Consider the following 27,560-nt stretch of genomic DNA (forward strand, 5'->3'; position numbering starts at 1 on the left):
ACATCCCCAGTAGGGGGTGTGCAGGAGGCAGCTGGTCGACGTTTCTCTCTCATCGACATTTCTAGCTCTCTATCTCTCTCCCTTCCTCTCTGTAAAAAATCAATAAAAAATAAAATAATAAAATAAAATAAAAGTAGCCATCCTAATATCCTAATAGGTGTCGCCTAGAAGTAACTTTAACTCAGACGTCACTGAGTCTTCTTACTGGCATCTCCCCAACATCCCAGACGGGATGGACACACACCATCAGCCAGTCTCCGTTCCTGGATCATGTCCCCATCGCCCGCCCCGCTGCTCCTGCCCAGGCTGCCACCCTCTCTGCCTTCCACCCAGGAAGCTCTGCACGCCCCAGGCCTCAGCCTGGTGTTTGTCCTGTTCTCCCCCTCCCCCTCCCCGCCCTCGAGACTCGGGGGGCCCCGGCATCTAGTCCCAGAGGAAGAGCAGGAGGGCACGGCCGGCGGAGTCCAGAGCCTCGTGCTCCGCTCTGGCCCTCCCCCTCCCCCTTCCCCAAACCTCCGTGATGAGCCAGCCCTGCACCGGGCGGAAGGAGGCAGCAGGCCGGCAGCCTGGGCTCGGACCCCACAGTGTGGCCCCTCAGGTTCCGCCCGGCCGCCGGGCCCTCCGAGGCTGAGAGGCCGCGGGGAGGAAGGCCGCCCGGATCCGTCCTGCCCAGCACTCGTCACAGGTAAGCGCTCGGCCACTCCGAGCCCAGTTTCCGTTCCCGTGAGAAGGGGGGTGTGTGTTTCCTGTCGCCCACACCCTCCGAGGGACACAGTCGCAGGGGCTTCAAAACCACACGTTTATTTTTTTACAGCTTTGGCCGTCCGAAGTCAACGTGGGGCTCACGGGGCTCAAACCAGGGCCCTGGGGGTTCGGTCCTCGCGGAGGCTCCGAGGGAAGATCCGGTTTTCCGTTTAGTTTAGGTTTGTTTGTTGTTGTTTGTTTTTTTGCACTGTCAGAGCTGACACTGACCCTCCCGCCGCCCTCTCTTCCTGATGAGGGCATTGGGCTCACCTGGCGAGTCCAGACGGCTCTCTCTCTCTCTCCAGGGCAGCTAATCCCACACTGAACCCCACCTGCTCCCTCAGTTCCCTGCCATGTAACGCGGCCTTCGGTTCTGGGGCTGAGGATTCTGAGGCTGTTCTCCGGTGTTTGATGACCTCTGTTGTCAGAATGTGGGCGGTTTCTCACCGCCTCTGAGCCTCCGTGTCCTCCTCTGGGGAATGGGGGGCCGGGGCTCCAGGGAGAGGCCGCTGGGAGTGCTTGGCCCTGCGGCCGGTGGCCTGTGGGGCTCGGGGGGTGCCCCCTGTTAGCCCCCCAGTTCCAGAGCGAGCCCCTGTAACGCCTGCCCCCCGGCCTCTCCTCCACGCCCTCCTCCCGGGTCAGCCCCGGCCTGGGGCTGCGGCCTCAGCTTTTCCCTCCCAGGTCCCACCCCCGGAGGGCGCCCTGTTCCATCGCTTCCAGAGCGCCCTCGGGTGGCACTCTGGACGGGTGTGACCCACACGCCTCGGCCACTGGCCCTCTGACCCCAGCCAGTCGCTGGGGCCTCTGGGGGCTGTGAGCGTGTCCTTCGGCCGGGCCTGGGCCACAGGGTCCCCGGAGCCAGGCTGAGAAGCAGGTGCTGGGGAGAAGGCAGCCTCTCCCTGCCATCCGCCTGGTCTCCACTGGGGGGCCCCCTTCAGCACTGCCTCAAGCACCCAACCGGTCCTCGCATTCCTCTTACTTGCTGGTTGTGTGTGTGTGTGTGTGTGTGTGTGTGTGTGTATCTGGCCTCCTACTTCCTGGGTGGGCTTAAGAGTTAGACAGACTCCTAATCACATCCTTTTGCTGTTATGTTGAGTAGCAAGTCACCTGCTTAACCTCTGAGCCACCCCTCCCCGCACCCCTCTCTTTCTCTCTCTATTGGTTAAGGTGTTACATATGTGTTCTTACCCCCCCATCGCCCTCCCACCCCCTCATGTCCTCACCCCCCTGGTGCCTGTGTTCTGAGCCTCAGTTTCTTCATTTGCAAAATGGGTGCAGTAATGAGTGACATGCTTGCCAGGGCTGTAGCTGATTCACGCAGGGCCCAGCCCAGGCCCGGCGCTGTGAGGGTGCAAAGGCAGCTCCGCGTCCTCCCGCGGGCCCGGCCCTGGGCTCTGAGCCAGTCCTCCCGCCGGGCCCGGCCCTGGGCTCTGAGCCAGTCCTCCCGCCGGCCCTGGGCTCTGAGCGAGTCCTCCTGCCGGGCCCGGCCCTGGGCTCTGAGCGACAGACTCGGAGCTGCCTCCTCACTTGGCCCAGAGTCCTCCCCACCCCTCCTTTCCGGGCAGTGACGGGCTCACCTCCCCGCCTGAGCTCGCCCGTCAGGGGCCTGGCACTGGGGGACAGTGAGTGGCAGCGTGCCAGTGTACTGATGGTGACAATCTCCTCCCGGTTTCGGGGTGATGGGAGCCTGGCCTCAGAAGACCTGGGTTCCATGTGGCCGCGGTGTCACCTCTCTGGGCCTCAGTTTCCCCACCTGTAAATCGGGTCCGCCCCGCCCATCCCTCCCTGGGAGCCACAGAGCTGCCGTTCAGCCTTTATTGACAGACAAGTTATCCAATACTACGCTTACATAATCTTCATTAACACCATATGGGGGTGTGTCCCACAAAGCAGCCGGCAGAGCCGGGCAGCCGGGCCCAATGGGCTGTGTCTGGGGATAGAGATGCTCGGCGGAAGCTTCCAGAACGAGGAGGGCCTTAGAGAAGCTTCTTCAAGACGGGGCTGAACCCCCGGTCTCCCCGGCGGCTGGCTGACCTGCTGGTTCACTGGAAAATTCTGGCTCTCGGATTGGGGGACCCCCCACCCCCGGACAGAAACATCTAGTTGGTCAAGAGGGCACAGGAGCTCAAGCCATTGGCAGGGAGATCCCCATTCCTTCCTCCTTCCTCCTTCCTCCGAGCCGCTCACCTGGCTCCCTCCGACCCAGCTGTCTGCAGAGCCCGCCGCCGGGAAAGTCAGTCATTGGCAACAAGAGGGGAAAACCCCATTGAAATGGCCGCAGGCAATGAGACAGCCGGGGCCAATGGAGACTGCATCGCAGCTTCGCCCTCCCCAACCCCACCCGCTCCTCTCCTTCAGTCCGATTGGCCCTTAGCAGGCCCTGGCGGCCCCAGAGCTGGGCACCTCCCCTCTCGGTCCAGCGGGGAGAGATGGGGATCGCGGCGGAACCGTTAGGAACTCTCCGGTCTCTTAAATTTTCAAAACGGGATGGCCCACATCTCAAAAGCGCTGTTCCTTCTAGGAGCGGCCGGGCCCCTAAGGGGGAAGAGGAGCCGTGGGAGACGGGGTTCGCGGAGAACGTGGGTGCTCGGATTGCCGGGATGCGGGCTGGACTCGAAGAGGAGGTGTGATTGGGCTCCGATAAATATAAATACATGCACACGGGTCACTGGCGCGGCCCGGGAATCTGCTCTGTGGACGGCTAGCACACTACAGACGACGTGGGCCTGGAGGCAGGGCTGGGGGAGGGGAGCACCCATTTCCGAATTCAGCCTCTTTCAGTCCAAGAGAAGGCGGGTGGCCACTTGGGCCTTCAGGGCCTGTCCACTGGAGGCTGTCCCCTCTCCTCCAGGCTCCCTGTGGCGGTGTGTGTGTGTGTGTGTGTTGGGGGGTCGAGGTGCCAGCAGCCCCCCAGAGGCTCAGCCCCGTGGGAGGGGGAGGCCCTGTGAGGCCCGGGTTGGGGGCGAGGCCAGCGGCTCACAGCAGGGCGATGGGCTTGTTGCCGGGGGCGCCCAGGTACTGAGAGGAGGAGGCGAGCACACCGTCCGGGGCCAGGCTGTCCGGGGCCGCGTACGCCGCGTACAGACCCGTCACCTGCAGGTCCGGGAAGGGCTGGTCGCTGCTGCCGGAGACGGGGGCCAGGCCCGGGGCCCCCAGCTCGCAGCCGAGGGGGGAGTCTCCGAAGGCCCCCAGGGCGTCCAGGCTGAAGCCCTCGTCCTTCATCTCCTCCCAGAGGTTCCCTTCCAGAGACAAAAGGGTTCCGTGAGCGGCTCCTGGGAGCCCGGGGTCCAGTCCCCTCTCGGGGGGGCGGGACCCCGTGTGGTCGGAGGAACCCCTGGAGGGGTCAGAGCCCCAGCGCAGCCCTTACCCTCCCCCGGGGCGCCCCCGCGAACGTCACCTCGGGCTCCCCAGATGCATGGGGGCCGCCTGAGAGGGGTGCGTGGAAGCACTGAGCCCGCGTTCAGGGCTACCATCCTGGTCAAAGCCCGAGGACAGAACAGGTGAACAACTCAAGAATGGGGGGGGGGGGGTGGCAGGGAGGCCCCAACACCCCCGTTTCCCGGATATAGCTAGCGCACTAGCTTGCTGACTGACTAAGCTGCTCACTGGCCCATTTTCCTCGCCAGACATGCAGAGGGCAGAGGCCATTGGCTAGCACCATGGTAGGCAAACTGCGGCTCGCGAGCCACATGCTGCTCTCTGGCCCCTTGAGTGCGGCTCTTCCACAAAACACCACGGCCTGGGCGAGTCTGTTTTGAAGACGAGGCGTTACAAGAAGTTGAAGTTTTTTAAAAAAATGTGGCTCTCCGAAGAAATGTCCATCGTTGTACCGTTGATGTTTGGCTCTGCGGACGCATGAGTGTGCCGCCCACTGGGCCACACATAGCAGGTGCTCCAGTGTGAGCGAGCAAGTGAGTCATGGGCCTCCCCTGAAACCTGACCTCCTCTTGTTCTTCGTTTGCTCGTTCATTCATTCATTCATTCATTCATTCATTCATTCACTTCTCCCCGTGCAGGAGGATGGCCGTGAGTCAGGCAGCGGGTCCGTGTGGCCGGCCTGCGTTGGCACGTGCAGGCTGAAGCAGTTCGTGATGGAACGTTTGGGGCTGAAATCCTGGCTCTGCCACCGACCAGCGCCTTCGCTCTGCCTTGGCATCCGCGCTGGCAGGACGGGCTGTGCGGGGGCTGCGCGGACACTTGTTGTGGGAAGAGGCGGGGCTGCCTGTGACGTGCTGGGCCAGGCCCGCTGTCCAGGAAGCACCATGAATAAGGTGACCAGACACCCCGCTTTTGGCGGGACAGTCCCGATTTTTAACAATTTGTCCGCGTCCCGCGGCGTTTTAAAAAAGTCCAGAAGAGCCGAAACCGGTTTGGCTCAATGGATAGAGCGTCGGCTTGGGGACTGAAGGGACCCGGGTTCGATTCCGGTCAAGGGCATGTACCTTGGTTGCGGGCACATCCCCAGTAGGGGGTGTGCAAGAGGCAGCTGATCGATGACTCTCTCTCATCGACGTTTCTAACTATCTCTCTCCCTTCCTCTCTGTACAAAAATCAATAAAATATATTAAAAAAAGAAGAAAAAGAAAAGAAATGTAAGGCATTAAAAAAAAAAAAAAAAAGTCCAAAAGATTTAAAAAGGATCTTTCCAAATATCGGGACTTCTTTAAAATGGCGCAGGAGGGGGGACAAATTGTTAGAAATCGGGACTGTCCCGCCAAAAGCTGGACGTCTGGTCACCTCACCCATGAAGTGCCCAGTGGAATGCATGTTCCCAGGCGGAAGGAAGTGTTGGCTGAAGGAGGAGCTGGGGGTGAATGCAGACAGCCCTCCTCTGTCTTCCTGCCATCCCCCCCCCCCCCCAGCTTCTCCCTTCCCCCTCTTCCCATCACCCCTTCCTCCAGCCTCACCCTGCAGAGCAAAATCCATGATGCTGGGGTCCAGGGCGTCCACCTCGGGGTTCAGGTCGGTGCTGATGTTGATGAAGTCCACGGGGGCCCTGCCCGCAGCCGGGCGGGGCAGGGGGCCGGGGCTGAGGTCCGGCAGGGCGTGCAGGGGTGGGGTCTGGGCCGGGGCGGGGGAGTCCGGGGCCAGATGTGCCCGGGGCTGGACCTGGTGGTGCAGGGGGACCGACTGCAGGGACAGGGTCATCAGCGGCGGGGGCGGGAGCAGGGAGGCGGCCAGGCAGCCGGGGGCCGTGGCCGCCGTGGCGGCGTGGGCCAGCACGGGCGCCTCGGGCTCCCCGGCTCTGCCAGGGCGGCGGCAGCTCTCCGGCCGGTCCGAGATCAGCTTGTCCAGCTCCTCTGCAGGCAAACGGGGGCGCGGGGAGGTCACTGAGCAGCCCAGGCCTGGCTCACATCCCCGCTGTGACCCCGGTGACCGGAGCTGGCCTTTGGGGCCTGTGAGCCTCAGGCCCCGCACAGAGGAGGTGGCACCGCGCACGGCACAGGGGCATTGTGGGCATGGGGCGGACCCCACGCTGTGCGGGAACCAGAGGCCCCTCGACAGTGACAGCGGCTCCCCTCAGGGGGACGGTGCCTTCCTGGGTGGCCCTGACGCTCTTGGACGTCTCTTGAACCCCATCACAGCCCTGCAAGAAGGGGTGAGGCAGGCCGAAACCGGTTTGGCTTAGTGGATAGAGCACATGTGTCAAACACAAGGCCCGCGGGCCAAATCCAGCCCGCCAGGCCTTGCAATGTGGCTCGCACCGCGCTGTCATCACTGCCCTCCGCTGTCAGTTTATGACATTGTCAGTTTATGACTGTTCAGTAAACCATTCGGCCCGCGATTTAGGCTGGATTTTAGATTTTGGCCCCTTCTCTGATTGAGTTCGACACCCCTAGGATAGAGCGTCGGTCTGCGGACTCAAAGGTCCCAGGTTCGATTCCGGTCAAGGGCATGTACCTTGGTTGCGGGCACATCCCCAGTGGGGGGGGTGCAAGTGGCAGCTGATCGATGATTCTCTCTCATCGATGTTTCTAACTCTCTATCCCTCTCTGTTAAAATAGCAATAAAATATATTTTTTTAAAAAAGAGAGGGGGTGAGGCAGGGGACACAAGACCCTGAGGCTGGACGGAATGAGCACGTAGGGGTCCTAGCCACCCCCCTCTCCTAGGACAGTAAGAGGAGCTTCTGTGGCCTGGCCGGGTGGCGCAGTTGGGTGGTGCATGTCCTGTGCACCAAAAGGCTGCAGGGTCCATTCCCGGTCAGGACACACACATATGCTGCGGGTTCCATCCCAGCGGGGACAGACAGAAAGGTGAAGCATCTAGAAACTGTCCGTGTTCCCTCTATTCATGGTAAAGGTTTGGGCATATTTCCTCCAGACTTTCTCTCTCTTTATATTTAGACTAAAGGCCCCATCTGTACACTGGTGGGGTCCCTCGGCCTGGCCTGCGGGGATCAGGCCGAAACCGGCTCTCTGACATCCCCAGAGGGGTCCCGGATCGCGAGAGGGTGCTTCTCGGGTGACACCCCCAGAATCGGGCTCCCCCCTCTCTGGTTCCGGTGCGTCACCCGAGAACCGCAGCTGCCAGGTCACCTCAGCTCAGCAGCGCCTGTGTTGAGCGTCTGCTCCCTGGTGGTCAGTGCGCATCATAGCTAGCGGTGGGATGGTTGCCTAGGCTCTTACATAGATAGATATCCATATATAGAGGGGTGTGTGTGTGTGTGTGTGTGTGTGTGTGTGAATGGGGGTGTCGGGAGGGTTGGGGTGGGGCGGGGCAGGGCGTTGAGGTGTGTGTGTGTGTGTGTGTGTGTGTGTGTGTATGGGGGTGTTGGGCAGGCTGTGTTAAGGTGTGTGTGTATGTATATGTGTGTGTGAATGGGGGAGCTGGGCGGGTTGGGGCAGGGCAGGGCGGCGAGGTGTGTGTGTGTGTGTGTGTGTGTATGGGGGTGTTGGGTGGGCTGGGGTGGAGCTGGGCGGTGAGGTGTGAGTGTGTGTGTGTGTGTGTGTGTGTGTGTGTGTGTATGTGTGTGTGAATGGGGGAGCTGGGCGGGTTGGGGCAGGGGAGGGCGGCGAGGTGTGTGTGTGTGTGTGTGTGTGTATGGGGGTGTTGGGTGGGCTGGGGTGGAGCTGGGCGGTGAGGTGTGAGTGTGTGTGTGTGTGTGTATGTGTGTGTGAATGGGGGACCTGGGCGGGTTGGGGCAGGGCAGGGCGGCGAGGTGTGAGTGTGTGTGTGTGTGTGTGTGTATGGGGGTGTTGGGCAGGCTGTGGTGAGGTGTGTGTGTGTATGTATATGTGTGTGTGAATGGGGGAGCCGGCGGGCGGGCGGTCCGGGCCTCACCCGGGTGGGCCATGCTCCGGCGGATGGCGGCCAGGTCCTTCCTCTTCCACTTGTGCATCTCCTCCTCCATCCTGTCGAGGCGGGCCGGGTTGAGGGCCCACAGGCAGCCCTTGCGCGAGGCCCCGCCCGCCTTGCTCTCCACCTTCTCGAAGCACTTGTTCAGGGACAGGTTGTGCCGCACCGAGTTCTTCCAGCCGTCCGGCGCCGTCTGCGGGGGACAGGGTGGCAGGAGCCCCCGGAGGCCTCCCCACACCCTCTCCCCCGGAGGCCTCCCCACTCCCTCTCCCCCGGAGGCCTCCCCACTCCCTCTCCCCCGGAGGCCTCCCCACCCCCTCTCCCCCGGAGGCCTCCCCACTCCCTCTCCCCCACTCCCTCTCCCCCGGAGGCCTCCCCACCCCCTCTCCCCCGGAGGCCTCCCCACTCCCTCTCCCCCGGAGGCCTCCCCACCCCCTCTCTCTCGGGGGCTCCGGCTGGGTCTCGAGGGCTTAACGGGCGCTGTCCACACTCAACTCGGCGCCGGACAGACGGGAGAGAGGGGTGGGGACTGTGGCAAACAGGAGGGCCTGTGCCGGGTGAAAGGGCAGCTACAGCTCAGCTCCATCCCGGCTACGGCACAGGAACAGGGCCCGGGGCCGCTGGGCCTCCCACTCCCCCTCCCACTCAGGAGGCAAGCAAGCGAGAGGATGCGGACGCAGGGGTCACGGGTCACGTGCATGAAATGCCAACCAGTTTTAGATGCTCTTAGTTTACTGTTGGGTAACCGGATACTGCAACGCACCTCCTACCGTCCCTTTTCTCTCTCTCTCTGCCCTTCCCTCTTTCCTTCCCTCTCTCTCGCCCCTCCCGCCACTATTTTGCATTATTATTTTTGCTAAGCACACCGTCCAGGATGGGGACTCCCCAGCTTGGTACCTTCTGACCGCCTCCTCTTCTGGCTTTGACGCCAACAAGGACAACATCACTAACGACTGCACCATGTGCCAGGAGCTGCCGGCAGGCTCTCCCTGTCCCGCAGGCGAGGACCCCGAGGCTCAGAGACAAAGGCTCTCGCTGGGCCTGAGTCCTGCTTTGTTCCGTTTTATACGGAGCCCGCGCCGAGGAGCTAGGCTGCCCCCTCTGCCCTCTGCCCTCTGCCCCCGGGATGTCCAGGGAGCTCCTCTTCACCCGTCAGAGCCCAGCGCAGTTACCCCCTTCCCTGTCTGGATTGTCTGCCCGCGTCTGTGGGAGGGCACGTGAGCCACATCCTCACCGCCGGGTCTCACACAGGACCGGGAGCCCAGGAGGGCGGCCCGGTGCGGCCTGCCGGTGCCGGGGAGAGAGGTCGGGGCGGCTGCGGCATCTCACCTTGAAGTAGGGGAAGTGCTCCTTCATGAAGCTGTAGATCTCGCTCACCGGCAGGCTGCCAGTCTTGCTGTTCTTCAGGGCCATGGCGATCAGACAGCTGGAGGCGAAGGCGGGCGGGCCCGGCATGGAGGTGCGCCGGTCCGGGCCGGCAGCCCAAGGTCTCCCCTCTTCCAGGAAGCCCGCCCTGCTTGACCCTCGGGGACCAGCCCCGACACTCACAGCGCCTGCTGTGGGCATCTCTTCTTGGCCCTACGTCTTCCCCACCCCCTGCCCTTTTCACCGGGACCCTGAGCTCAGCCACTGGGGGTACGGATGTGAGAAACCCTGTCTTTCCCTCTGTTTATCCCTTCCCCGTAATAATGCCTGTGGGCCTTTCGACGTTAGCTAGGCTGTTTACTCCCCTCCCCCAGATCCTGTGAGGCCCACAATGCTATTATTTATTTATTTATTATTATTATTATTATTATTTTTACAATACTATTATTTTAATGACTTTAGACATCAGGGGGAACTGAGGTCCAGAGAGGCCAAGCCACTTCCCCGAGGCCACACAGCTTGTGAGGGACCGAGTGTGGCCCTGGGCCCACTTCCGGAGCGGATTCTCCACCCTGGGGGCCGCCTGGCCACACGACGGCCCTTCCTGACAGCTATCACCCCTGGGGGCTCCCAGTCCCCAAAACCTCCCCCGCTGAGGTGTGGGCCCCCACCCCTCGCGGTGCCCCCGAGGTGCCCCCCTCCCCCCGGCCCCTGCCTCGGACCTCACCTGTAGGAGTAGATGGGCTTGGGGTAGCGTCTGGGGTGCAGCTCTTGGGATGCATGCACAGCCATGCGGGGCGGGGGGTAGGGAGGTCGTGCCCCGAACGGGGAGCCATACAGGCCCACGGGCGGGCACTGCCCACAGGCAGGGACGGGGCACAGGGAGCAGAGAGAGAGACGGTGAGACAGAGCATACGTCACTCACGGTAAGCCCCGCCCCACCCCACCCCCGGCTAGAAAAGCGAGATGAGGTGGGGGGCGTCCGGAGACAGCCTGGCCCGCACCCCCCGCAGGGTTTTAGGGAGGACTGAATGAAGGGGCTCGGCGGGTTTGGGGGGGAGCACCCTGAGGCTCAGAGGGGCCCCGGCCATCGAAGTCAGGGGCCCCTCCCAGCCCCTGGTACCTGCTGGGCGCCGCGGGGGAGCGGGCACTGCGGCTGGGGCGCCGGAGGGTACATCTGCGGCGGGTCCTGCAGGCCGGAGGGGGGCTGCCCCCCGACGGGGAACTGGGCCATCTGCAGGGGGGCAGGGAGAGGACGGGACAGAGGGTCAGAGGGACCCAGCAGACCCCACACCCGCAGGACGCCCCCTCGCTCCCCGGCCCCCGCAGCAGCACTTACGCCGGCGCCGTGGCTGTGGCTGGCCACGGGGCCCAGGCCCAGCATGCCCGGGGGGGCCACGCCCGCCGGGCCGTGGAGCAGGGGCCCCGGCGTGGCTCCCGCGTGGAGGTCAGCCACCCCGGCCACGGGACCTGCAAGAGGGAAACGGAGAGACGCGGCGGAGCTGGGGGCGACGGGGCCCTGGCAGGGACGGCCCAGTTCCTGGCCACCTCCCTCAAGAGAGGGGAGCCAGCCAAAACCGGTGCGGCTCAGTGGATAGAGCACCAGCCTGCGGACTGAAAGGCCCCAGGTTCGATTCCGGTCAAGAGCATATTTCTTGGTTGTGGGCACATCCCCAGTGGGGGGGGGGGGGGGGGCGGTGCAAAAGGCAGCTGATCTATGTTTCTCTCTCATCGATGTTTCTAACTCTCTCTCTCCCTTCCTCTCTGTGAAAAATCAATAAAATATATTTAAGAGAGAGAGAGAAAGAGAGAGAGAGAGAGAGAGAGAGAGAGAGAGAGAGAGAGAGGAGAGCCTTACTGCTCCTCTGGGGCCAGGCACGTAGTAGGTGCTTTGCAAATCTCTTCCTTGCAGGGGAGTGATGAAGAATGGGCTGGGGAATCATCTTGGGCCTCCGTTTCCCCATCTGTACCTCGTGGCTACACCTGTGACATGTTTCCTTCATTGGACGACTTGTTCAATGAAGGACATACTCCTGGGCCCTCGGTTTTCAGCCACAAACACTGCCATGACGGCTTTTGTGACCGTGTCCGTCCAGCACTTGCTGTGTCTCCAGGCATTGGATCCACGTGTGGTCCTTGCCTCCAGCTGCCGTGTGCTGAGCACCTACTATGCGCCAGGCCTGTGCTCAGCACCTTCTTCCATGCCTTATCTTTTCCTCTCTAGGTCAGTGTTGGGAAACTTCTCTAAGGGGTCAGATAGCAAGTATTTTAGACTTGGCCAGCCATGTGGTTGCTGTCTTTTTTTTTTTTTTTTTAAACCCTTGAAAGATGTGAAGCCGTTTGTACACAGCAGGCCCGGGCCCTGGCTTGCAGGCTGCTCTAGGCGGCGGGGGCGGAAACCTCAGCTCCCAGGGCCGGGCACCTCGCGGTGAGTGAGGGAGTGACTCGCACCCCTGGGGGGAAGACGGAATTAGGCACCCATCACAGACGCGGAGACCGAGGCTCCGAGCGACCCGGCCATGGCCACGCCGCCGCCGGTGGGTGGCATCTCTCGGCGTCGCCCCTCCCGGTCCCACCCGCACGCCGTGCCCCCAGCCCCCGGGCCTACCTGGGTGTGGGTGCGGGGCACTGGGGCCGCCCAGGCCCCCGCGGCCGCTCGCCAGCTGCTGCAGCCGGGGCACGTCCACGGCCGTGAGCCAGGACAGCGACTGCAGGTCCCCCGGGAGGTCCTCGCAGCCGGGCGCGGCCAGGAGCCTGCGGGGAGGGCAGAGCTCGGGAGAGGCGGGGGCCCCCCTGCCTCCGGAGTCTCCCCCTAACTCAGCCCCTGCCCTCCCGAGCCCCCCCACCTTTCCGTCTCCCCATGCTGGTCCCAGGACCCTCCCTCTGGCAGCCAGAAGACACAGCCTCAGATCATGCCTCCGTTCGCTCCTCTAACATGTCCCTTCGCCCCATGATGGCAAGCACACGTGTGTGCGGTACACGTATTACATGCCAAGCACCATATCAAGTCCTTTCGAGGAGGAACTTAGCCACTGAAACGTTCCCGGTTAATCCATAAGGCGGGTGTTATCATCGTACCCATTTTACAGGCGGGGAAACTGAGGCAATGGTGTCCCTGCTCAAAAAGCATAGTCCCACCCCGACTGGTTTGGCTCAGTGGGTAGAGCGTCGGCCTGCAGACTGAAGGGTCCCGGGTTCGATTCCGGTTAAGGGCATGTTCCTTGGTGGCGGGCACATCCCTGGTAGGGGGTGTGCAGGAGGCAACTGATCGATATTTCTCTCTCATCGATGTTTCTAGCTCTCTATCCCTCTTCCTTCCTCTCTGTAAAACATCAGTGGATATTTCTCTCTCATCGATGTTTCTAGCTCTCTATCCCTCTTCCTTCCTCTCTGTAAAACATCAGTGGAATATATAAAAAACAAAAACAAAAAAACACACCAAAAGGCATAGTCCCACTCGAACCAGGAGGCCACAGTTTGATTCCCGGACAGGGCACATGCCCAGGCCGTGGGCTGGATCCCCAGTGTGGGGCGTGCAGGAGGCCGCTGATCACTGATTCTCTCTCATCACGGATGTCTCTCTCTCTCCCTCTCTCTCCCCCTTCCTCTCCGGAAACAATACAAATAAATTAATAACAAAAAAGCACGGGCCCATTCAATCCCCAGAGCAAGCCTGACAGCTAAGCTATGCTCCTATCCACCACCCCCCTTTTACAGACGGGGAAACCGAGGCTCAGAGCACCGAGTCACTTGCCCAAGAAAGACCACGTGGTGGGGTGGAACCCGGGCCCCGGGGCCTGAGGCCTGGACTCTGCACCGTGACCCCCGGAGGCTCCATCTTGGACGCAACCCCTCACCCCCCAGCCCTGAACAGAGTCCTGAGCGAAAACAGCACTTCCCAGGGGAGGAGAGAGGTGGCCAGGGAGGGTGCCGGACAGTGTGGCTGCCAACCGGCCAGGAGCCCACCCCATGCCCACACCCCTACCACCCTGAGGCCAGGCGCTGTCCGCTTTGTCATCCTGAGGCCTCAGGTCCAAACTCTCAGCTCCACCTGTCGAACCCAGAGCAGGGGAGGGAGAGAGGAAACGGGCAGGAAATGCCACCTCTGCTTCTCTCGGGCATGTGACCGGGACGCACCGACGGGCATCGACCTCCACCCCCTGTCACCTGCGGGCACCCCCTCCCCCCTCCCCGCCAGGATCTGGTATTCTCACCCCCCTTCGCTCTCTTCCGTCTCCCTCTTCCCCCTTCTCCCCCTGTCTCCTGCTCTCTCTCTCCCTGTCTTTTGGGGCCACAATTAGCGTTGCCATGGCCACTGCTGCTGGGCTGTCCCAGGGCCTGGGCCCACACCAAGCTGGCATCAGGTGACCGGCCGGCTGCCCGGCGATTGGCCGCCTGGCGGGAGCACAGGGCCTGGACGGGGTTTGAAAAGCGGCCGGCCGAGCCCGCGGCAGCAGCTGGCCCGGTCTCGGTCCCGCCGCGGCCCATTGTGTGACAAACGACCGCCGCCCGGTGGCACGTGGCCCCATTGTCCCGGGGCCTCGGTGCGATTGTCTCTGCAGCCCCCCCGCCCCCAGCTGCCGCCCCCTCGGCCCGCCGGTAACTCATCCGGCCCGGTGACAGCCACGGCCCGGGCTGGGCGGTGCCATCTGTCCCCTCGGCCCGCGGAGACCGCGGAGGGAGGCTGAGGGAGAGAGCCCGGCGTGCCACCTGCTGCCAGGAATACCTGGCTGGCTCCCACCTACCCCTTCGCACCCCGAGGCCGGCCCACCCACCTCCCCAAGCCTGCTCGGCTCCCCCTGCCCTCCCGTCTGCCTGGCCCGGGGCCTCGGGGAGCAGCAGAAGGGGGTCCCCGCTGGCAGGTTTCTCAAGGTGCCCCCCTGCCCCCCCGCAGTGAGGAAGTGAGCGCAGGGTCTGCACACCTGGGAGCTGGGTACCGAGGCCACACCAAGTAGTGAGCTCCCCGCCCCAGGGGCATGCAAGCAGGAGCCGAGGGTCCTGCCAGGCCCCTGCTGGGTGAAAGATGAGGCCACGCAGCCTCCAAGGACCCTGCCATCCAGGGCAGGAGCGTGCAGGCGACCCCCTGATTGCATTCCCAAAGCGTTAGCGTCCTGGCTCGCTCCTGTCCCTCCGAGGCCTCAGTTTCCCCATCTGAAAAGCAGGGTGGCAGAGGGGGGTTCCCTCCGCAGCACAGGCGCTGGGGCTCCGTGGTTAGAAGCCCCGCCTGCACGCTCCCTGGGCCTCGGTCTGCCCGGGTGTGAAATGGGAGCCAAATGGCACCTGCAGGAAGCGGCCGTGGAGCCAGTTCACTAAGGGCTCACTGAAGGAGCGGCTGGCATGGTTATCCCGGGAGTCAGGAGTGACCCTGACAAGGCGCCTCCCTCAGGCCACGGGGGCGGGGGGGACGTCACAGACGGGGCAGCCCATCAGTGAGCGGACAGCTTTGGGGGCAAAACAAACAAAACAAATACCCATCGGGCACCTCCGAGTCCCCTCCTGACTCAGGAGGTCGCCCACAGTCCCCAATCCACACTGGGGGGCTCTCCTTTCTTTCCAAAGCTCAGCCATATCCATCTTTTCCCTTTTTAAAATTCACAATCACACACACACACTGACACACACTGACACACACACACACACACACACACACACTACACACACATGCACACACACTCACACACACTACACACTCGCATACACACACACACACTCACACACTCATACAATCACAGACACACAGACACACAATCTCACACACACACACACATACACTCACACACACATACATACACACACACACCCCCAGGGGCAGCATCACCCCTTTCACAGACAGGAAAGGTGAGGCGGAGCAGGTGCCTGTGCTTCAGCTGCCTGGTTAGGAGCGAGCAGGCACCTGGGCAAACCAACACCAGAACAACCCGTCACCAGGGTCATTTCCTGGGGCTTCCTGTGTGTGTCACCGTTGCTCCTGTGAGTCCCACTGGGTTTGCTCAGAGGCTCCGGCTCCTCAGAAGGCCCAGCCCAGGCCCTGGTGACCCACTCAGCCGGGTAGCCCAGGCCACACCCCCCCTCGTTGTTCTCTCTGTGGCGTTGGTGTCTTGGTTATGGGTGTGGGCCCCGGGGTGGGCCAGGCCTGAGTCTGAATCCCACCCGGCCACTTAGTCGCCGTGAGCCTTGTCTGGCGTCACCTGCCTCTTTGGGCCTCGGTTTGCTCATCTGTTAAATGGGAGCGCTGACACCGATGCCCATCTCGCAGGTATTTGTTGGGAGGCTCGGATGAGCCCATGCAGGCAGGTGCCCAGCTCATCCACGTGCATTGGTTTCATTATGGCAAACGGCCTCTGAAGGGTATGGATTCGGCATAAAGTGGCCTCTGGGGGATGGCCACTAGCGGTGTCCCCAGCATTTCCCAAACATTTCCCGAACCCCGACTTGCCAGGCCCTGCTCCGGCAAGCAGAGAAGACTCCTGCCCACGGAGGTCACTTCCTCATGGGCCCAGGGGAGAGGAGGGAGAGTTACCCCGAGGCATGCCCCCCACCCCGCCCCCTGCCAGTCCTCTTTGCCCTGCACCTTCTCCATCTCCCGACGGCCTGCGGGTGGCTGCTGATCATACCCATTTCACAGATGGGACAGCTGAGGGGACCTTTGCCTGCAGAGCTGAAGTCGAGCCCACAGCGAACCCCTTACTTCCTATCTTGGGGCTCCTTAGAGCTGATAGAGCCGTGGAGCAGTAGAAGGAGCATCTGCGGGGGGTACACATCCCATGTCAACCCCTTGGTAGCTGTGGGACCTTGGGCAAGTTACGTCACCTCCTCGCACCTCAGTTTCCTCATCTGTGAAATGGGTTAGTGGTGACGATCCCCCCTGCAGAGGGCAGGTGAGCTGTAAGTCAGTGCCCAGCAGGCAGGAGGCGCTCACGCCGTGACTCCCTCCCTCCTCACTGCGTCCTCTCTCTGGCCTTTCCTGGCCACCGGGAGGGATTTGTCCAGAAAGCACTGTCCCTAGGGGGTCAGGGGACCCCCCCTCCCGGCGGTGCAGGGGCGTGCCGGGCCCTCCCCGGATGGCACCTCCACGCTGGTTACAAGGAGCCTCGCCTGCCGTCTCCAGATGTGGTTAGAAAGAAGCCGTTACATCACCACACACGGTTCTCGGTTCTGATCCCACCTCCACACGGAAGGGACCAGGCATTTCGCAGGGGTGTTTGTTTAGCCAACATAATCTTGTGTGGCCGTTTCCAGGAAACAGGACCGCAAAGCAAGTGCAGAAATGCCCCCCGGGGCCAGCAGGGGGCGCAATGTGAAGTGATGACTTTAGGAGCGAGGAAAAGGGAACCTTCCCTTTCTAGAACTTGGCTTGGGATGTGTGTGCATGAGCCTGTGAGGAAACAGGACCGCAAAGCAAGTGCAGAAATGCCCCCCGGGGCCAGCAGGGGGCGCAATGTGAAGTGATGACTTTAGGAGCGAGGAAAAGGGAACCTTCCCTTTCTAGAACTTGGCTTGGGATGTGTGTGCATGAGCCTGTGTGTGTGTGTGTGTGCGTGTGTGTACGCGCGTGCATGCATGTGTGTGCATGAACTTGTGGTGTGTGTGCGTGTGTGTATGCATGTGTGTGCACGAGCTTGTGTGTGTGTTCCTGTGCGTGTGCATGCGTGTGTGCATGAGCGCGTGGTGTGTGTGTGCGCATGTGTGTGCATGCGTGTGCATGTGCGTGCATGAGCTTGTGTGTGTGTTCCTGTGTGTGTGCGCACGTGTGTGTGCATGAGCGTGTGGTGGGTGTGCGCGTGTGTCTGGGGGTGGGACTGCAGGACCCCGCAGGAGGGCTAGCCCTCAGCCAGGCTGCCCTCTTCCCTGCCCACAGTGTAGCCTGAGGGCTGTCCCAGCCCCAGGAGGGTGAAGGATTGTGAGGATGTTGGGATGGTCCCGCCCCTGACAGATGGCGCCCACACCCTCTGCAAGGTTACAAGCGATTGGGGGGGCGGGGCTACACTGACGGGTTAACCATCGCCTACAGAGCTCAGGGGGAGGGGGAGGAAAGGCAGGTGGTGTCCGCCCGCCTGGTCCATGCGACGGGATGTTGTCATGAGCGTATAGCCTCCCCGCATTTCCATGGATGTGTTATATCTCACACGACATTCACCCACCCATCCACCACCCAGCCATCCACTCACCCACCCACCACCCATCCACCCACCCACCCACCACCCACCATACCCACCACCCATCCCCTCACACCACCCACCCATCCACCCATCCATCCCCCCCCCCCCATCCACCCATCTCACCACCCACCCACCAACCCATCACCCACCCACCCACCCATCCACCCATCCATCCACCACCCCCCACCAACCATCCACCCACTCACCACCCACCCATCCACACACCCACCCACCACCACCCACCACCCCCACCCACCCATCCACCCATCTACCCACCCACCCACCCACCCATCCACCCATCCACACACCTACCCACCCACCAACCCATCCACCCATCCACACACCCACCCACCCACCCATCCACACACCCACCAACCCATCCACCCATCCACACACCCACCCACCCACCCATCCACACACCACCCACCCACCCACCCATCCACCCATCCACACACCCACCCACCCACCCACCCATCCACCCATCCACACACCCACCCACCCACCCACCCACCAACCCATCCACCCATCTACACACTCACCCACCCACCCACCCACCCATCTACCCACCCATCCACCCACCCATCCACCCATCTACACACCCACCCACCCACCCACCCATCCACCCATCCACACACCCACCCACCCACCAACCCATCCACCCATCTACACACTCACCCACCCACCCACCCACCCATCTACCCACCCATCCACCCACCCATCCACCCATCTACACACCCACCCACCCACCCACCCATCCACCCATCCACACACCCACCCACCCACCCACCCACCCACCCATCCACCCATCTACCCACCCACCCACCCACCCATTCACCCATCCACACACCCACCCACCCACCCACCCATCCACCCATCTACACACCCACCCACCAACCCATCCACCCACTCACCCACCCACCCATCCACACACCCACCCACCCACCAACCCATCCACCCACCCACCCACCTGTCCACTCACCCGCCCACCCAATGAGCATTTATTAAGTGTCTATTGTGTGCCCTGAGCCGTGGTTCTCAAAGGAGAAGACCACCGTCAGCAGGAGAAGGGGTTTCGCCCGAGGTCAGCTGATTTCTGAGAGGAGGGTCTGGCGTGGCCCTGGGAGAAGGCGAGGGCCCGAGGAGCCAGCAGCCAGCCTCCTCTCGCCTCTCCGGGCCTCAGTTTCCCCGTCTGTCAAAGGGGGTTGTGGGACTCTGCGAGTGCCCCGCCTTGGGCTGCCAGTTTCGAGTGTCCACCCCGCATCCTGCGTGGCTCAGGGTTCGGGCTCAGGGTTCCGGCTCTGGAGGGGGGGTGGCGCACACAAATGGAAGAGACTAGAAAACATTGATTTGGGAATACTGGGGGCCAGGCGGAAGCCCACCTCAAGGCGAAGGACTTCACCCTGCTCCGGCCGTGCTGCCCCTCTTATTGAGACTATGGGATCCGCCCAGAGAGGCAGGCAATTCCAATAACAGCCAATCAGCAAGGATCGCCATAAGACTGACAGGTGGAAGCTGCTTCAGCTGCCATTGTCTCAACTGAGCAGTGAGTGGCTTCCAACAGGACTTGACCTCTAGAATAAATTCCGGAGGTCGAGGCAGGTGGTTAAACTCTGTGGTCCGGCCGCTGCCCGAGTGCATGTCCTTGTCCAGAAGCTGGGGTAATGCCAGAACCCGTCTCACGGTTGTTGCCATAAAGGGGATGGTGCACTGCTAAGCTCCTTAGCAGGTGCCCGGCACACAGTAGGTGCTTAATAACTGTTTCTTAGCCCTTCTAAGAGGGGGAGTCCCTTCCAGGCCTGGAGCCGGGCGGGAGGGGCGGGGAGGGAGAGAGCAGCTAACCCCCGCTGAGCACAAGCCGTTGGCCGTTGCCCCCAGAGGTCAGGGCTGCCCCCATCCCTGGCCCCGGGCCACCGCGCTGCCGGCAGGGGGCCTGCTGCCAGTTTGCCGTCGAGGCCCGGCCACGGACTCCCCCCGACAGCTCCCCGGGGGCCGGGCGGCCGCCTCCAGCTGCTGCCCACCCCCCACCTCCCCGAACACAGCCATTGAAAGCCAACGGCCAAAGCGGGCCCCTAGGGATGCGGGCAGCGGCTGCGGGCTGCGGGGGGGCTGGAGCCAGGCTGGACCGCAGCCCTGGGTGGTCCTGGGAGCCATTCTCGGAGGCGGGATGAGAAGCCCATAAACCCCTCCGGGGCCGTTATGCAGGGGAAATGGGATTCACTGGAAATGGGGCAGGGCGGGGGGAGTTGCTGTAGGATCATAAAAACGTCCCCTCTGCCCCCGGCCTGGCTAAACAGCGTCTCCAGACGGAGGCTCGGAGCCTCGCAAGGACCCGCGAATTGGGTCCTCATTGCCCCGCTGCCCAGATGAAGAAGCCGAGGAACAGAGAGGCCGCATTCTGTTCCAGGCCTGGGCATGGGGGGGTGTGTGTGCCAGCCACAGTGCCCTGCGGGTGCCACAGCCTCAGGTTCGAATTCTCACCGTGTCCCTCCCAGCAGCATCGTCTTGTGGAGCCATGTACTCCGGCCGAGCCTTGGTTTCCTCATCTGCCAAATGGGCACACTAGCGCTGCTCTGACAGGGCCGCTGCGGCCCAGGTCAGGCAGGTCATGAAGGGTTCAGAAAGCACCAGTGATGATGATGAGGAGGAGGAGGAGGAGGATGGTGTCATTCTGCCTTCGGGACATGCTAGCTGTTTCACGTGAGAAAGCAACCCTGACTCCGTGTGAATGGCCAAGGCCGGGCGCCCATGTCCCCAGGATCACTCAACTGGCCAATAGCAGCGTCAGGAATTGTTATTCAATCTCTATCACCGCTCCATGCCCACCGCATGTTTCTGTGCCCATTTTGTGGATGGGGAAACCGAGGCTCAGAGAGCTCCACGCGGCCGGAGAAGCTGAGATTCTCACAGACCCCGGAGCCCCCACTCTGCCTGCCATGATCGAAAACCCCGGGCGCTGGAGGGAAACCCTTTGATTGCAGGATCCTGGGAAGGGCCGTGTCCTTTCTCTGGGCCTCAGTTTCCCCACCTGTACAATGGGACTCATCGGAGCAGCGTCCCAGGCGGAGATGAGCGACTGGGAGGGAGGGGCCGGCACACAGCAGGTGCTCACCGATGGCTGCGTGCCTGGCCCACATGGGGGGTCACAGCTCCACATACAGCGGGCTCCCGGCGAGTGTGTGTGTGCATTCGTGCCCCAGCGGGGCCTCGGAAAGCAGCCTCCGGACCCACAGCCCTCAGGGAGCCGCCCCCCTCCATCGAGGGCGGAGGTCTCCCCACAAGGAGGCCGATGGGGGACAGGAGGTCTCGGGCCCGCCCCTGTCCTGCTCCCCCCTCAACCCTTGGACACGGTGCTTGTCCTGGGCGTGGGCCTCTCGGAGCTCGAGGGAGAGAGGTGGTGGCGGGGGAGGGCGCCTCCAGGTCATTTTTTTTTTTAAATTCTAATCCCTCCCATAGGCTGTGTGACCGTGGACAAGCCCCTGCTCCTCTCTTGGCCTCAGTTTCCCCATCGGTAAAAGAAGGGGCTGGACTCGCTGGCCCACCTGAGGGCCTTCGTAGGCCTGAGGTTTGAAGAGAAAAAGGGGAAGCGCCCCCCCCCACACACACACACCCCACCTCCACACCCACACCTGCTTTTCCCCTCATCCCGTCTCAGGAAGTCCTGTATTTTGGCCTCGGTCTCCAACTCATTTATTCTGCAAATACATGAGACCTAGAAGGGACCTCAAGACCATCTAATCCAGGAGCATCCTTTAACCGGCGAGGAGACGAGGCCCAGAGAGGGCAAGGGACTGGCCCAATGTCACACAGCCAGGCTGAGCACCCAGGGGTGCCCCGAGGAGGATGGAGGCCAGACCCCAATGTGGGGGGCATGTCCCGGAGCCCCGTTAGGGCCACTGGAGGGGGAGCCAGGGCTGCTTTTGTCATCGTCACATCCGCCAGGTGCCCAGCCTCTCCGCCAGGTGCCCAGTCTCTCCGCCAGGTGCCCAGCCTCTCCGCCAGGCGAGGGCTTGTCTTGGCACGGACACAGGACCACAGGCATTCAGAGACGCCACTGCCCCCGGCCAGGAGCTCGGCACCCTCAGGGAGGCCCACCGAGACGTCAGAACGCCCCAGCTCTCCCACAGAACCCCACAGTGCAACGATCGCTTTCAGGAACCCTAAGCAGCGCACACCCCTTTCAACAATGCCATTTGTCCCGGCGGGAGCCCTCACCTGTATTCCTGCGGAGAGGGAGAGGGCTGGTGGCTCGGCCCTGAGTTTCGAATCATTCCTGACATGATGGATGAGATGTCACTTTCTATCATCTCCTTGGAGAAAAGACAAGCAGAAAACAAAGCTGCCGTGAGCCAACGACATGGGCTGCAGAAACCACAGCTTTCCCCCAGCCCAGGGGATGGAGCTCAAACAACCGACAGTATACTTGAGAGAAAGAGAGAGAGAGAGAGAGAGAGAGAGAGAGAGAGAGAGAGAGAGAGAGAGAGAGAGAGGAAAGAAGAATCAGAAAGAAAGAAAGGAAGGAAGGAAGGAAGGAAGGAAGGAAGGAAGGAAGAAAGAGGAAAAAGTACTAGAGGGTTGCTGGTAATCCCAGGTCACTTTCCCAGGGTTTTAGAAGCAAAGGAAGAGAATGGAATGGAATTCCAGGTTCTTTTCGAATGAATGGGGGAAGGGCAGAGGAAGAGTCTAGAATCTAAATGTCAAGACTTGGAAAGTGTGGGCTCGCAAAATAGAAATTAAAAAAAAAAACATCCAGATTCCTTTCCAAGCCTAATCTTTCCAGCCGCACGCAGCTACAATCACTTTGAAAAGAAGCCAGGAAGGACAGCCGGAGGTGCGTGCCTGCTGCTCTGGGGGAGCCGAATGCCCACTTGCAAAGGGGCTCATCCCCGCACGGCTCCCGCCCTGGACATGCCCTCAGCAATGCCACCTGCCCCCGTCCCAGAGCCAATCCACCCCCGCCCCACCGCTGCCTTAAGAAATCTTTCCTCAAGTTCGCGAACCCAAAGCCTGAAACGTACACAGAAACCCATCCAAGACCCTCAGATACGCCCCCAACATCATCCAGGGATTCCCAGGAAGGAGGGGAAATAAAATAAATAGAGCAGAATCAGGCAGCCCCCGCAAGCCCCGTGCCCGGGTCTCCGCCCTGGAGATGCGGTGCCGCCGGGCACCTCCGGGGAGGAGGGGGCAAAGCCGACCTTGCACGGCGGTACCTGGAGCCGGTCCTCGCCGGGCCGGGCCGGGCCGGCGCTCCCCGCGCTCCGGGGCTGGGCGCGGGCTTCTGGGGACGCTCCCTCGCGCTCGCCCCTCGCGATCTGCAATTTGCTCGCCCCGTCGCCGCAAGAACCGTTTTTAAATTTCCCTCCCTGGAGCTGTCCAGCTCGGAGCATGCGCAGTAGCCCCGCGGGGGGTCTCTCTCTCTCTCTCTCTCTCTCTCTCTCTCTCTCTCTCTCTCTCTCTCTCTCTCTCCCCCCCCCCCACCTTCCCTCCCCCCCCCGGAGGGTCAGTTGCAGGGCAGGGTCAAGGGGATTGCAGCCGGCGTTTCCCGCCCGGCAGCAGCGAGCCTTGCACGCCTGGGGGCTCCAGGTGGGGTGGGGTGCAATGGTGGGGACACTGTGCCCACGGTGGCAGCGGCAGCAACGACATGGCCTGCGAGCTCGCCTGCAGGAGGAGCGGTTTTACGCCAAACGCATGGAGTGGCCAAAGGGTCCTGGGTGCATGGAAACGTGCAGTCCGTCCCTGCCCGGCGGGAAGGGCGGCGGGCGGATGGAGAGGTTGCAACCCTCTTTCTCCCCTGCAGCGGGGACGGGCCCGGAGGCCGAGGTCGGGCTGCAGGGCTGCAGGTGGGCCGGATCGCGGCCACCTGTCCCTTTAAGAAAGTTGCGCCCGGCCGGGCGGGCGCGCGGCTCCGCGCGGGGCGGGAGGGAGGGGACCGCGGGGCCGGAGCCCGGGCTCCTCCACCTGCCGGCGGCGAAGGGGGGCCGGGCCGGGCGCGGGGGGTCCCCCCGGCCCCCCGGCCCCTGGCCCGCGTGGGGAGTGAGCGAGCGCGGGGCGATCGCCGCGGGGACGGGCCGCAGCGGCGGCGGTGGAGGCCGCGGGGATCGGGGTTCGGGGTTCGGGGTTCGGGGTTCGGGGTCCGGAGCGGCGATCGGGCCGCGGAGCCGTTGGGGGTGGGGGCCGGCCCGCCGGTGCGCCCGCGCTCCCTCCCGCCTTCCCGGCCGCGGGGCCCGCGCTCCCGCCCGCCCGCCCCGCCCCGCCCAGCCGGGCAGCCGCCGCGGGAAAGGTGGCGCGGACAGCAGACCGCGGGCGGCCAGCTCAGAGGAGGAGCTGGATCCCCAAGAAAGTTTGTATGCCCGGTCCTCCCACCCTGGAGCCTCTCTGTTGGAATAGGTTTCCCCGTCACAACAACAGGAATAGTCACCTTTTATTTATTTACTTAAAAATATATTTTATTGATTTTTTTACAGAGAGGAAGAGAGGGACAGACAGTTAGAAACATCAATGAGAGAGAAGCATAGACCAGCTGCCTCCTGTACACCCCCCACTGGGGATGTGCCCCCGCAACCAAGGCACATGACCTTGACCGGAATCGAACCTGGGACGCTCTATCCACTGAGCCAAACCGGTTTCGGTGGAATAGTCACCTTTTATTTATTTATTTATGCATTTCTGCCGCCTCGGCTGTTCTTTGCACCGGCCCCTGAGAGCTGGGATGGTCCCCATTTTGCAGACGGGGAGATGGAAGCTCTGGGCCCTAAAGAGTGGGCCCAGGGGCAAGGCGAGAAGTGACGGAGGCCTCTGCCCCTGCAGGGCGGGTCCTCAGCCCCGGCATGGAGGCATCCCGCGGCTTTTGAGGCTGCCCTCGCCTTATGTCGCCTATAGCGGCAGGAGAACGCACCTCTGCATCTGGGGTTTATTTAGGTTTATCCGACAGGGGCCGAGGCTCGCTGGGATTTCATTTCCCATCCAGGCGGGCTGTGCCCTGGCGCTGGTCCATGTCCTGAAGGGTTTCCTTGTAGCACCTGGCGGCCCTTCCTCCTCCCTTCTAGGTCAGGAGCAAACAGATCAGCTTGCATTCTGTAAGGGGGGGGGGGGGTAAGGAGTGGTGGTGGGTTAGGAGGAGGAGTTTACAGATGTTAGTTAAGGTCGTGCACAGGAGACTTCATTTTTTTCATCTCTCTCCCACCTGCCCATATTTACATGCTGTATTCTGACAGATGATAAAGATAGTGTGCAATGCCTCGAATGTCCCTGCACGACCGGCCTGTAATGAATTCACCGGTTAAGTTGCACGTACGTACGTACGTATGTACCTCCGGATTCAAGGCATTGGGGTTTATTTCTCTTAATCTTTAATGGAGCTGTACGTACACGGGGTGACTTGGCAACCGCCTTCCGAAGCAACAGCCCCTTTCGTGATCGGTGATCGTTTTGTATCTTTCGAATCGTTTGGAAAGAAAGTCTTTCTTCTGAAAGCCGATGGTGTCCGTAAAGCTTTCAAAGTAAAAGGCGAAATTCCGCCTGTGGGTTCTGCAGACACGTGGACTGTGGAAAAGAAGAGCAAGGACCCTTTAATTTTTTAATTATTTTTTTAAAGAGAGAGATGCAGGATGTTTCAGGCAGCCCTCAAAAGCCCCTTTGGGATGTTGGCTGGCAAACGCGGTGATTCCGCTAAAGATTTAGATTCTGAGTGCTTTGCTTCAGGATTGGGTGGTGAAAACATTGCCCCTCAAACATAGACTGTTACTGAGTTACGTATTCAGAAAACCTGGGTATCTTAGCCGAAACCCTTCTTTTTGTTTGAGTCCTGTATTTCCCCCCTTTTATAAATGTAGGGTGTCCTCACTTCATGGTGTAAGTCACCTACGGTGCAATCAGAACCATAGAAATAAAGAGCTGAGAATCCACATTTATTCATGGACTTATTTCTCATTCGTTTGGAGCATGTTGGTTGTGTCGTAGTGACTGGCTCAGATGTTTGCTGTCAGCATCAAGCGGTAGACACACGAATCCCTTTTCAGGCTTAGATTGGTCAAAGCAATCCATCCTATTCCAAAGACTTCCCAGAAAGAAAAAAAAAAAAGATGGCAAAGAAAATGCACACACACACACACACACACACACATACACACACACACATACCCATATGTTGTTTGGCAAGTAGCAACATTCCCTAAGAGACACTGTCATGTGAGGTTAACGAATCTACAATTAGAAAAACATAGCAATCAGGTGAGAGGAATCAACAAAAGGGTAACTTGATGCAATGATGGAGCATCTTCCAGAAATCCTGCACCTTCTGTCTACTGGCTGTTGACATAAGAAATGTCCAAACCTGGCCCTGACCAAGTTTGGCTCAGCGGATGGAGTGTCGGCCTGCAGACTGAAGGGTCCCAGGTTCTATTCCGGTCAAGGGCATGTACCTTGGTTGCGGCCACATCCCCAGTGGGGGGGGTGCAGGAGGCAGCTGATCGATGTTTCTAACTCTCTATCCCTCTCCCTTTTTCTCTGAAGAAAATCAATAAAATATATATTTTTTAAAAATGTCTAAACCTGTAGAGACATTTTATAAGAGTTTATTTGAACCAAACTGGTGGCGAGTGCCAGGACCCAGGATCTCAAATGCTCCTCGGAGATCCTTATTTTTAAACCAGCGTCTCAAGTGTTTCTGAGCTCAAATAAGTGTGGGCACCTGTGCCGGGAGAGCCCCTTACCGAAGCAAATCTGGCCAACCCCCCCTTTTTCTTTTTTAATTAAAGAAGGCGAAGCTCACCTGTGGCCATAGCCACACAAAGAGCATCAGAGCATTTGCTCCTGGCGGGGGAGGGCCACAGGTGGGTTTTGCTTTTGCAGAAGTAGCAGACGATGGCTCCTGAGTTTGGTCCCGTGGCTGCCGGCAGGATTCCCACAAAGCTGAACAGAAACCCAGGTCCCCGGGCTCTGTGGAAGGAAGGAAGGAAGGAAGAAAGGAAGGAAGGCAGCGAAAGCAATGAGTATACGGCTTTTCTGTTTACTCTGCGGTTGGACGTAGTGGAAAAAGCTCGAGTCTGGGCCCGCGTTTCTGAAATGTTGGTAGTTGAGCGGTATGGTGCCTGGTCCGTTCCGAGCTAGGGTACCCGTGGCTTTGTAAGAAGCATTTATCATGTTGAGGATGTGCTTAAAACAACTCGGTTATCAGTGGGGAGGCCAATACTTCGATGCCTTGTGTAGGCCCGGTGGTTGTGTTGTAAGGTTAAAAACTACTGACTCGCTAAGTTTAAAGCAGGTTTTGTTTGCTGAGAAGCTCGATTTTATCACAGGCCGGAAATGTTTCTCCTTTTTCCTAAGCCTCTGGCTTTGTCTTTGCTTATTGTTCTGGTGTTCTGGTAATGAGGAGGGAACCGGGAGTGTGGTCAGGAATATATGATTTGTAGCGCAAAAAAAAAAATTTTTTTTAAATTTATTTTTTTATTGATTTCAGAGAGGAAGGGAGAGGGAGAGAAAGAAACATCAATGATGAGAGAGAATCATGGATCAGCTGCCTCCTGCACGCCCCATGTTGGGGATCGAGCCTGCAACCCGGGCATATGCCCTGACCTGGAATCGAACCGTGACCTCTCGGTTCACAGGTTCGAACCCTCGGCCACTGAGCTGCGCCAGCTGGGCATCACAGTTCTCTTTCTTCCCCGCTGGCCGCTGGCCGGTGCAGTGAGCTAGGGGCCACGTATACGAAGCAGAAATATCCACGTGAGTTCCCACGAATGATTTATCTAGAACACCCCTCAACCGGCCACAGTCCCCTGGGCTGTGTCAGGCCTATCATATAATAGATACTCTGCAGATTAACAGGTCTAAAATTTCTTTTTCTTGCTTTGTCAACTGCTAAAAACGAGTGAAGTGGAATTTTTAAAAAAATAAAGTTCTCAGCAGCGTGGCCGGCGTGGCTCAGTGGTTGAGCATTGACCTGTGAACCAGGAGGTCACGGTTCAATTCCCGGTTTGGGGGCTCGATCCCCAG

General features: G+C 60.8%; 1 protein-coding gene across 1 annotated transcript; it reads right to left on the minus strand.

Moving 5' to 3' along the window:
* Positions 1-3,720: 3,720 nt before the first annotated feature.
* FOXN4 (forkhead box N4) lies at positions 3,721-22,910 on the minus strand (the record flags this gene model as incomplete). Its single annotated transcript, XM_084868177.1, has 10 exons — positions 22,778-22,910; positions 21,780-21,874; positions 12,017-12,162; positions 10,748-10,878; positions 10,532-10,642; positions 10,136-10,263; positions 9,373-9,469; positions 8,029-8,236; positions 5,652-6,044; positions 3,721-3,983 (listed from the first exon to the last, which is right to left on the minus strand). The coding sequence occupies exons 2-10, from the start codon at positions 21,869-21,871 to the stop codon at positions 3,721-3,723; spliced, it is 1,569 nt and encodes a 522-aa protein (XP_084724303.1). The 5' UTR covers positions 21,872-21,874; positions 22,778-22,910.
* Positions 22,911-27,560: the final 4,650 nt, after the last annotated feature.

The sequence above is a fragment of the Pipistrellus hanaki genome (genome assembly GCF_964339955.1).
Source record: "Pipistrellus hanaki genome assembly, chromosome: 19".
Lineage (NCBI taxonomy): Eukaryota > Metazoa > Chordata > Mammalia > Chiroptera > Vespertilionidae > Pipistrellus > Pipistrellus hanaki.